General features: G+C 34.1%; 1 protein-coding gene across 1 annotated transcript; it reads right to left on the bottom strand.

Annotated features, from left to right (window-relative positions):
• Positions 1-7823: 7823 nt before the first annotated feature.
• On the bottom strand, positions 7824-11053 carry LOC141682708 (beta-xylosidase/alpha-L-arabinofuranosidase 2-like). Its single transcript, XM_074487404.1, has 7 exons — positions 10388-11053; positions 9885-10172; positions 9642-9811; positions 9451-9548; positions 9006-9356; positions 8511-8924; positions 7824-8416 (listed from the first exon to the last, which is right to left on the bottom strand). The coding sequence occupies exons 1-7, from the start codon at positions 10814-10816 to the stop codon at positions 7845-7847; spliced, it is 2322 nt and encodes a 773-aa protein (XP_074343505.1). The 5' UTR covers positions 10817-11053; the 3' UTR covers positions 7824-7844.
• Positions 11054-11678: the final 625 nt, after the last annotated feature.

Raw genomic sequence — 11678 nt, 5'->3', positions numbered from 1 at the left:
GGCATAAGTGGCCGAGTAGCGCCGGCCCAGCCTTATTATATTGGCCCAAATGGCCTGGAAGTTCCGCTAAGGCGGTCCATTCCTTAGGAGTTCAGTGTTCGGTTGACAAGTAAATCCGACAGGTTCTCCTCTATATGTAGAAAATGGTGGGGTTGCACTACTACGACTGATCATCGTAAGTGGTCTTCCTGGCGCGGCAAACTCCCGTAATGAGTTCATCATCCAATTGGATATTTCTGTAACACTACCCAGAGCATTTCGATAGAAAGGCTACGGTTGGGCGATTGTTGAGTGTTGGCAGGGTCAAGTTTTCAAAATGATGTTTGCATCAAATGAAGTATCTCGTAACTTCATTTTATTTTGATGATATTTTAAAGATTTAATCTATTCAAATCTTGTCTTGTAGTCTCATCTATGTGATGAACTGTTGAAAGCTCATTATACTAGCTTCATAAATGATATAAGTATAGTGAAGTATTTGGTAACTTCATCCCTTGTTTCTACTTATATCTAGTAAGTAATTATCTTACTCGTGATAAAAGATTCTAGTAAGTATCCATTTAGATACTTATATTATTGTTATCACTACATATTATCTTGCGAGCTATAAGGCTCACTCTTGCTTTATTTCTTCATCACACAACAACAGTTAGGAAAGATGGCCAGACTCCAGCAGACCCAGCGCAAGCGCGTGGGAAGCATCCCGCGTCTTCCCGATGATGTTGTGGCTGCTATAGCTGCAGAGGTAGATCTATTGGTAGATCAGGCATTCTATTTTTGAGAATCAAATTATGTATAATTATAACTTGTGACAGATAATGGCAATTAACTATAAATTTATCAAGTAATCATTTTGGGTTGTAATAACTTTTAAATTGTGGATTCAAAGACTTGTACTTATTTAAATTTCATCTCTGAGACTATAACGGGTTGTGGTGTGTGTTAGTGTGGGGTCATAGCATAAGGTTATTATTATTAATTAAGTGAAGTGATATTGTGGAAAGAAAGACCGTGACGACCCGGATCCCCGACCCCGGATCTGGGGGTGTTACAATGTTTGTTAAAGAACTATCTCAGAACAACTCCTGACATCAGAGAGATCAGAAGGTGAAGCCAAGTCAAGATCTACAACTGCTCAAATTCTGATATCTATACAGACTCAAGTTGTTATCAGAAGTTAAAGTTGGTAAAGCTTTAAGGACTGTAAGTTGTAGTTATCTAGTCAAATTCTCATGCATTTGTACTTAATGTTTTTTACATCATCAAATATTTGTTAAACTTGTATATTATGCTAATTTACAAGTTGGGGGAGATTGTTAGATATATTTGATAATGTCATGACTAATATGATTTATGTTTAGTTTTCAGATCTTACTTAAATAGGACAAATCAGTACTTAACTGAAATCAGCACTTATACTGAAGTCAGAACTTAAGTCATCAGTACTTAAGGTTCAGGAGATATTTATCAGGAGATAATATCAGGACTTAAAGGAAACGTTCAGATAAGGAAGATGGCTGATTAAAGGAAGAGAAGATCGAGACAAACGTAAGAAGAGATATGCATGAAGAAGGAATTCTATGAAGAATAGAATACTTGGAAGAAAAGATATCTGATTGATATATTTTAGGAAGCAGAATTATATTACATATCAATTAGCGATAATCTTGTAACTGTGTAGTATATAAACACAGACATAGGGTTTACACTATAAGTGTTATCATTATCGAGAATATTATTCACTGTAACCCTAGCAGCTCTCGTGATATTTGTTCATCACTGAGAGAGGACAGTTCCATAATGTAACAGAGTTTATTGCTTTGAATAAAGTTTGTTTTCTGTTACTTGTGTTATTAGAATTCGATTTGATTGTGCTATACACTGAATTCACCCCCCCTACAGTGTGTGTGACCTAACAAAAATACTTATCGGAAGCAAATTGATTATGCAACTGATGTTTCATGTCTCATGCTTGTAATTATGAGTGCTGAGTTTTGGAAGCAACAAGATCATAATGATGCTTATGATATGATTGAGCACCTTCAAAGGATGTTTGAAGGATAGGCTCGTCAGAAAGATTTGACAATAATAAGGCACCATACTTTTGCATTAATGGGAGAATGATATCCGATTGGTCCATATGTTCAAAAGATGATGGGTATATGTTTCTTGATATTTTAGGTTTCAAGAATGATCTAGAGACAGCTTGATTTGATCAACCAATCTTTGAACAACTTCTATTCTCAGTTTGTTAAGAACAAAAGGAATGAGATAGACAGAACATTCACTGAGTTGTTAGGCATGTTTAGAACTGCGAAAAATAACACAGTAAAGGTATGAATTACATCCATATTGATGGTGTACACATGGAATGTAAATGGGAAAGGAAAGTAGATAGGCAAGGTGAAGATTTGATCTTATTCGGTGCCAAACCAAAGTCCAATCCCAAGGGGCTTTTGAAGCCTGATAGTGGTATTGCTAAAGGAGATGATTGTCACTTCTGTGGAAATAACTGGATGATTGGAAGTTAAATTGTCGAGCTTGTTTAGAAGATCTAAAGTAGAAGACCAGCAATGGTCAAGCTTCAGGTATCGGGTTAAAATTGGAGCAAAAGTTGTTGCTCTAGTTGAAGGAACTCGATACCTAATTTTGCCCATAAGGCGAGATTGAGAACTTGATAAATTGTTATTACGTGCGTGCCTTTAGCGGATACATTAAATCAATTTATTGTCAAGACAAGAAAGATTTTCATTTTAATTAAATAAACAATAGTTGTTTATTCTATTTTAATGATTATGCTTATAATGTTGTATAATTAGTTAACAATTTATATGTTCTAAGATGACTCAAATCAAACATTACCTCTAACATTGTCGTTAAGCCATATTAATGAGAAACACATTTCTGAGTTACATATAGATGAATACTTTGATAAGTTTGATTTTGAATCATACGGAAGATACGAACTTTGTCTCATTGGCAAAATGACTAAAGCTTCTTTTACCTGATCAGGTGAAAGGGCCACCGAACGATTATGACTTTTACATAGTGATGTATGTGGTCGAATGCGTATGATGGCAAGGGGTGGCTTATACTACTGCATAATATTTACTGATGATTTCAGTAGATATGGATATGTGGTTCTTATGAAGAATAAATCCGATTCTTTTGAAATGTTCAAAGAATATAAGGCCGATGTAGAAAAGCAAACAAGGGAAAAGTATAAAAGTTTTACGATCAAATCGTAGAGGAGAATACTTAAGCCTCAAATTCATGAGATTCTTGAAGGAGTGTGATATTGTTTCACAACTTACTCCTTTTGAAACACCTCAATGGAATAGAGATTTTGAGAGGAGAAATCATACCTTGTTGGATATAGTGCGATTGATGATGAGTCAAGCGGATCTTCCATTCAGTTTTTTGGGGTTATGCTCTAGAAACGGTTTCATATACACTTAACCAAGTCTTGACTAAAGCGGTTCAAAATAATTCATATGAGATATAGACTGATAAACGTTATAGCATGTCATTTATGAAAATTTGGGAACGTGAAGCATTTGTAAAATATTTAGCCTCTGACAAGCTTGGACCAAAATTAGATAGATGTTATTTTGTGGGATACCCAAGTGAGGCTAGGGTATAGTTTTTATAATCCTTCCCATAACAAAGTGTTTGTTGCTCGGGCCACTGTATTTCTTGAGGGATGTTGGTGAGACTGCGTAGCTGTATGAACGGTTACGTGATAACTCAACACAATAACAATACTAGAACATGACAGGTTAATAACACTACGTCTACACAAGAAATCAAGAAGAATGAAGACAAAGCAAATACAAAGAATCAGAAGATTAGAAGGAGGCCTAAAGTCTGTCTACTGGTCACTGAAAGAAGTTCATTAATATGATCATGCCTCAGTGAAGAACAAAGGTTAAAGACTTTCAGGGTTTCAGAAATATTAAAGATTCAGTATACGAGTGTTACCGGAAGATTTCAGTATATTGGCATTGATTGAAGATAGACAGTTTTCGAAGCATAGGAATCTGAAGAATTGAAGACAGGGTATAAACAGAGGTTAATGAAGACGTTGTCTAGAGTACTAGAAAGGATTCCAGTGAAAGTACAATTGTTTATTGACAGTCAGTGTTCGAAGCAATAAAGTTGAGGCAAACTTAACAATTTAATCAAGGCCATAATACGAAGACCTGAATCGGGGTTAGTCGTCTGTTAACCAGACCAGTTGCATTAGGCGTCAACAACTCGTGAAAGGAATTTGGGCATTATTTTTAGAAGAATTTTTAAGTTGAGGAACGTACTTGGATTGAACATTTAACTGTTAAAGTACGAGAAGAGGTGTGCGAGATATACAGCTAAACAGCTCAGGGGACTGGCGAAGCTTAAAGTTTAATTGGTAAATTATATAAATTTATTTAAAGGACTTTAATATAATTTATTTAATAAACTTATATTGATTTATCTTATAAACTTTAAATAACTTCATGTTATAAATCTAAATTAGTTTATTTTTATAAGTTATATTTAAGTTAATTTTATAAATTTATTTAATTACAATTTAAACTTAAAAAGATAAAAGAAAAAGAAAAAAGAAAAAGAAAACAAAAAAAGGAAAAAAAAGAAAACAAAACAAAAACAAAAGAGGAAGAAAAGGAAAAACAAAACAAAATAACAAAAGAATAAAAGAAAAGAAAAAGAAACCAGGGTGACATAAGGTCGCCACAGGTGAACATATTTTGTTTAGTAGCAAGTACATACATGTACTTGTAGTGAGTCGCCACAGAGAGCACCCCCATCCCCTTGTCGCCACACAAATCAACTAAGCTCCCTCATGTACTTATGTCGTCACAGAAAAGTTATAGTTGATCGCCACAGAAGTGCCTCTCCTCAGCCACACATTTTATTGGATAAAGTCTACACAATTTGCAGCAGAAAAATGAGCCATTCAATTTTTCTGTTCATCTTCTCTCCCAAAAAGAGAAGTGAAAGTGGCAGCAATGATTTACAGAGAAACTCAAACTTCTTGTTTATCTGTTTAACTTCTCACCGGAGTAACGTTATAATGCCCGATTTAATTCTTGTATATTCATAGGGGCATTATAATCGTTACCCGGTAATTAAATCCTAGACAAACAAAAGCTAGATCATTGTATATGATTTGATTTGTAAATCTTTGTACTAGTTAGGAACTTTGTTGTTCTTAGATTGTAGCCGGTTAATTTATTTACCGGAGTGTAGCAACACCCTCGAGAATTTATATACGAATATATATTTCCCCGAATATCTTGTGTTTCTTATTCTTATCGTTCCAAACACTATTTACCTCAAGAACACGAAACCACTAACTGAACACTAAATCTATATCCGCTAAAGATTCGAATTTTTTTTTAATTTAGTGATTATCGTATTCAACCCCCCTTCCACGATAATTCGGGACCTAACAATTGGTATCAGAGCTGGCTGATTGATACACAAATCATTATCCTTAAAATAAATGTATTTTATTAATTTGCATTTACATAAATTTATTTTGTAAATTTGATTTAGCAAATTTATTTTATAAATTTAATTTAAATAAGTTTATTGTATGAACTTAATTTAAATAAATTTATTTTATAAAGTTGATTAAATTATTTTTTATTTAAATTTTAGTAAATATAAATTTTTAATTTAAATTTATTTCTCCCGATTTCTTGCTTTTGTAGCTGCCATTTTCTCAGTAGTTTAGGTGCAATTTCCAGGAGTTCAATTTGGTACCATTTATTACCTGCCATTTTGTTCATCTAGTGTACTTAGTATAGCACCTCCGCAAACTAGTTATACAATAGGTAATTATCTGGCAAGTTTTGGCAGCTTCAGTTTTCCATGCGCAAAACAATACAGACAGCCACACTCAGTAGTGTATTCACGCGCCAGAAAGAGCAGTCCACGAATTCATCACGCGCGGAGCCAGGCGTACAAAAAGCAGCTGAAATAAATTTATTTTATCAATTTTTCATTTACATAAATTTATTTTATAAATTTGATTTAGAAAATTTATTTAATAAATTTAATTTAAATAAGTTTATTATGAACTTAATTTAAATAAATTTATTTTATAAATTTAACTAGATTTATTTACTATTTAAATTTTAGTAAATAAAGATTTTTCATTTAAATTTATTTATATCTCGGGTGTATCTTTTAGCTGCCAGAACCACGCACAAACAGATTATTTAGCTGCCAGTTTCATGTTTTTAACCTGCCATTTACTTATACATTAGCTGCCATTTCTAGTATATTAGTTCGACAGCAAATTGTGATGTATAGAAATTGGTTTGGTGTTATGGAATTCGCGCGCATGTCTTGCAACAAGGGGAAACAATTAGTTGCACTGTAACAGTCGCCCCATCCGGATTATTTAGTCGCCACAAGCGTTTTTTTAGTCGCTTGTTGGTGTTGTTCTACAGGTTCAATATACAGAGATATTAAGTCGCCAGAGAGTATAGTGCCATAGCTTTTTTGTGGCGATTTGAATACTGTAGTAGCTACAGAAAGTCGGCGCATAGAATACTTCTCTCACCTGTATTCCTAGTCGCCATAGAGTGTTTAAACGCACAATTTTCTAAGGCGATTAATTTTATGTAAATAGTTATTTTTGACTAATTTATTTTCTAAGAAAATTAATTGGAAATTTAAATTTCTCTTAAATATTAAATTAAGGGTACTCAAGGATTTGTAGACTCAGGATTCCTCCGAGCTGTTAAAGTGGATTTTAATCTTTTGAAGAAAACGAAGACTATGTGCTATGCAGACTGGAAAATTCCCGAATACGGAAATTGAAGATAATGGTTTTCTTACTCCAATGGAACGTCTACGAGTACAGTTTTTCTCGGAGATTTTAAGACAACTCTATGATTCCATATTATACAATCACACAGTGGTTTATACCAATGCTACATTTATCAGGAAATCAATGAAATCTTACAGGCAGGAATTGTGGAGGTCAGAGAGAATAGTGGGGACATACAGATATCTTAGTTACATGCAGTAAAATTGGAATCTCAGGACAGAATGTAGGAATCACTGATAGTTGAATCAGAAGAAGCTCAGGTAGAAGTACTTGAGGGACTGGACGTCAGGGCAGTGTTTCACATGTCAGGGAAGTTTGGTCGTATCAGATTCACAAGGAATACATAAGCTATATCTAAGGATCAAACCTATCTATTCTGAAGCAGAGATTCTTACAGATTCTGTTCAAGAGGTGATTACAAGACTAAGGTAGGGACATAAACAAGATTTGATAGTTACAGGTTTGACAAGTAATTTGTGTCAAGTAACTATCAGAGGTTTTGCTACAACAGAACAAGAAGTTTGACAAATAAGGATGAGTAGGGATTCAGTTGAAGAGTTGAGACAAAGGTGAAATGTTTTCTTTTTACTGGCGTACATGAATAATGTCCATGTCTTAGTATATATATTGCACAAGGTATCCTCTAACTATTAGAATTAGAATTTTATTAAATAACTAAACATTATTATCACTCTTTTTCCTTTTCTAATTTAAATAATATTTTTAATAATTTATTCTTATCCCAAATCTAATTCAAATCTTATTATTATTATTATTATTATTATTATTATTATTATTATTATTATTATTATTATTATTATTATTATTATTCACGTATATTACACTTATTTAATAATGAATTGATGTATTATGATAAGAATAACTGAAGTTCGAAATCTGAAACAAATAATCAGCCAAGACATAATGTTGATTCTACTCTTGTTTCATTCAATTTCATTTATCTTACAACAACTTCATATTTATTTGTTCATGTCCCAAACTATATGCTAACAGTTAAGTAATGTTTTAAACTTCCAACATGAAGAACATGCATACCCAGTGCTAGTTTTCTATTTCCAAATTTATCCACCACACTTAAATGTTTGCAGACATCTATATTAAACCTAACCATCCCCTGTTCTTTAGGTGTCAAAAACACCTTCTCAAATCCCAACAATTGTTTCTGAGGAGATTTGTGCACATTTGGAGGTGTCGAAAACAAGAAAAGTGTATGGCTTCCGCTCATTCTTCCTGCATTTTTCACCCTCAAATGAATTTTGGTATTTGCATTCTTGCAAGTTTGTTCTGAAGCATCGATTGATTTGCACGAATTTCTTTTACAAAAATGTTGTTTCCCCAGTTGTATTGATACAAGTTTTTGTGCTCTGACTAGGTTATGACTGAATCCAGAGTAGCTTAGTCCATCACCAAATGTGTATACTGTTGGTCCCTGATAAAACCTGTATGTTCGACCTGGATAGCCGGTTGCAGGATCTGGTCTCATGTTCATGTTTCTCATGTCTACATTATTTGCATACGATTGCGGATACCATGACATTGGTAGTCTTCCACCTACAAAATGATAAACTCTTTTGAACGTGACTGCTAAAAAGTGCAATAAAATTTTGAAGTTAAATATCAGTAATAACAGTTCCATGTCACGTACTGGGATTGTAGAATCCAAAAAGGATATCTGCTAATGCAGCACCACCCGCTTCACCAGGGTAACCAATCCACAAGATGCTGGTGACTTTAGGGTCATCTTTTGCAAATTGTACATCCATTCCTCCACCAGACATAATAACAAGTATGACTGGTCCTCTCGATGCCCTTGTAACTTCTTGAACTAGAAACGTCTGTTGTCCTGGAAGCGAAATATCAACCCTGTCCAGGTACTCTCGTTCGATTGTTTGATCAGCTCCAACCACTAGAACAGTAGCGTCTGCTGTTGCTGACATCCTCTTAGCATCATCTACTTGTGCAGTGACACATGCTACATCGGCACATCCAGGTGAATAATAAGTTGTTGGAACCATTGCTGTAATGCCTTGCAAAGGAGTTGTATATCTGCATGGTACGCCTGTAACATATCATAAAATTTATAAAAATTGCAGTTAGATTATCAGGATATCTGTTGTTAAATTTCTTTTATTGGATTTACCAGCATAATTTCCAATCATAGTTGTTGTGACATTGGCATTAGGTCCTATAACTGCAACAGATTTGGTGGCTGTAGGAGATAAAGGTAGTGATCCGCGACTATTCTTGAGGAGCACAAATCCTTGTCTTGCTGCTTCACGGGCTAGTTCTTGATTAGCAGGTGTGCATACATCATTCAGACCTAGATTCCCATAAAATTGTTGTCTTGGATCACCATCGAAGAAGCCAAGTCTCATCAACATTGCAAAGTTATTCTTGACAGCCCTGTTAACATCTGCTTCTGCCGCTAATCCCTGTTGAACTGCAGCTAGTGCGTACTTTCTTAGATGATCTCCACAGTTGAGATCCACACCTGTTGAACCCAACCTTAAGTATCTGCAAAGTTAATTTGAAGGTTGCTCTTTCGTTTTTTCACTAAAAATTAACACACTGTCCAAGTAAATCACCTGCTTTCAAAGCAATGGCAGCAGTCTCTTCCGGTGTCCTAGTATAATTTTGTTTATCAAACATGACCTCTAATGAATCACAATCAGAACTTATATATCTGCATAACACAGAATTAGGGTGAATAAACAATTAAAGTTTTATGCTAACTGAAATTTATAAAACTTCAACGAAGATCTGCAAAAACAATTACCCGTTTAAGTTCCACTGGTTACGGATCACTCCTGTTAATAGGTCTGGATCTGCACAAGTTGGCTTGCCATTAACTTGGTTGTAAGAACACATAACACTTGCTACATTTCCATCAATTACACAACTCCTGAATGGGGGCTGATATGTATCAGCCATATCTTGCATAGTGACCTACTCAAAATTCACAATAAAATTAAAATGAATCAAGACATAAATTGTTTTTCTTGAATTTAAAATGAGTTACCAGAGCATTAAAATGGAATCTATCAATCCCTTTCCAGTTATCAAGATCGTAAGCTGTATAATGTTTACAACAAGCACCAACTTTAAGCCGGTATTGATCACCATCATCTCTTTCTTGTAAACCTCTGACATAGGAGACAGCATATCTACTTGTAAGCAAAGGGTCTTCCCCTGGTGTTTCTTGACCTCTTCCCCATCTCGGGTCTCGGAAAATGTTGACATTTGGTGACCAGAATGTTAATCCAGATTCCCCTACATTATACATTGCTCTAGCTTCTGTTGAAACCACCTGCATAATGTATTAAAATGTACTCAAATTAGGACCCTGAGCTCGTTTTAACTAACATCTATTTCAAGAAGAAAAAATAGCTTTAATGTTTATTTATGACAAGAAATTCTGACTTGCAAGAATGAAAGACTTCTCTTAGTAGATAACATAACTAAGCCAGAAGCTTTCCAAATTATGTTGATGAATAGCATAATGTAGTTGTAATGAAAACAGACCTTTCCAATAGCATAAAACAGAGAGGTATTAAACGAAGCTGCAGTGCATATGACTTGAGGAAAGCTTGTAGCTCCATAAATGGGAGCGGAAAAGTTGGTCCCAATGCCAGTACTAGCAACTCCATGCAAAGCCTCAGACCACCAATTATACTCTGGAATTCCAAGCCTACTCGATCCCCTGGCATCATTTATCAAATTCAGTATTTTCTCTTGCAACGTCATCCTGCTTAGTAAATCATTCACCCTCGATTCGACGTCTAATGTTCTATCGCAGAATCTATAATTCCTCACCTCAGGATTCTTGATCACATCACAAGCAAAAACAGCAGAAGGGTACGCTGAAACTTTGTTATTGCACAAGAAAAAGTGAGAAACAATGAAACAGAGTTGAAAACAGAGGAAAACAGAGCAACCCCGAGAAGAAGCCATTTTGTAATTATGACTCTTCTACTAACCAAAACTATATAGAAACTGATATTCAATGGTATTTGTTGTTTGTTGGGAGTCTAGATTTTGTACACAAGTGTGTAAATGGCTTAATAGAACTCTTAAACTTGTTCTACCAACCAATGAACTAGAATTCTATGTTATCCATCATATTTATAGTCTCATCTCTTGGTCATGCAAAGCAAAACTTTCAACCAAAAAGTAAGCAAAATAAGAGAAGAGAAAATAGGGTAAGATACATTTAATGAGGAGAAAGAGTTGAAATCTACAAGATAGCATATTTGTTTGTATGTGTAAGGAATTGTGATCATGTAGAAATGAAGAAGTTGAATTTGAGTAGAAGCATGTACACATGTTCTTATGATTTTCTTATTTTTAGAAGTGTTTGAAAGTAAGGATCCTAATTTTCTGGCTCAGTTTCTTAACTGCCAAGCCATAAAGTGTGGATTGTGGAATCACCAATCAGGCTTGAAATTGTCCATCTTTTTCTGTAATCTTGAAATTCACAAAGAAAAGTGGAAGAAAGTTAGTTTAGTTTAGGTGGCTGCTTAAATTATTTTAAAATTAAAATTTATTTCTAACTTGATGGACCTAATATTTTATAAAATATATATTTACTGTGGAACTCTTTTATGTTTAGGAATAAATTCTTAGTGCCTTTAAGATAGTAATAATTTTTTTGATAAATACCTTAAGATAATAATTAAAAGTTGTGTCTTTTATAATTTACTTCTTTCATAATGCAGATTTCTGTTTTTTGAAAACAAACGTATACAATAACTAGAATTCTTTTTCTAAAAAAATCACATTTTCACTATTAATTGCCAATGATAAGGAAAAAGAG

Source organism: Apium graveolens, chromosome 9 (genome assembly GCF_009905375.1).
Source record: "Apium graveolens cultivar Ventura chromosome 9, ASM990537v1, whole genome shotgun sequence".
Taxonomy (NCBI): domain Eukaryota; kingdom Viridiplantae; phylum Streptophyta; class Magnoliopsida; order Apiales; family Apiaceae; genus Apium; species Apium graveolens.
The sequence above is the reverse complement of the archived record's forward strand: the minus strand, read 5'-3'. Positions and strand labels throughout refer to the sequence as shown.

Excerpts from the sequence above, each read along its gene's own strand:
- LOC141682708 (XM_074487404.1), bottom strand. The coding sequence starts at position 10,816 with ATGGCTTCTTCTCGGGGTTGCTCTGTTTTCCTCTGTTTTCAACTCTGT. Across the intron at positions 10,173-10,387 it reads TGTTTTATGCTATTGGAAAG|GTGGTTTCAACAGAAGCTAG; the intron begins GTCTGTTTTCAT and ends TACATTATGCAG. Across the intron at positions 9,357-9,450 it reads TGCCATTGCTTTGAAAGCAG|GTGTGGATCTCAACTGTGGA; the intron begins GTGATTTACTTG and ends TGGGTTCAACAG.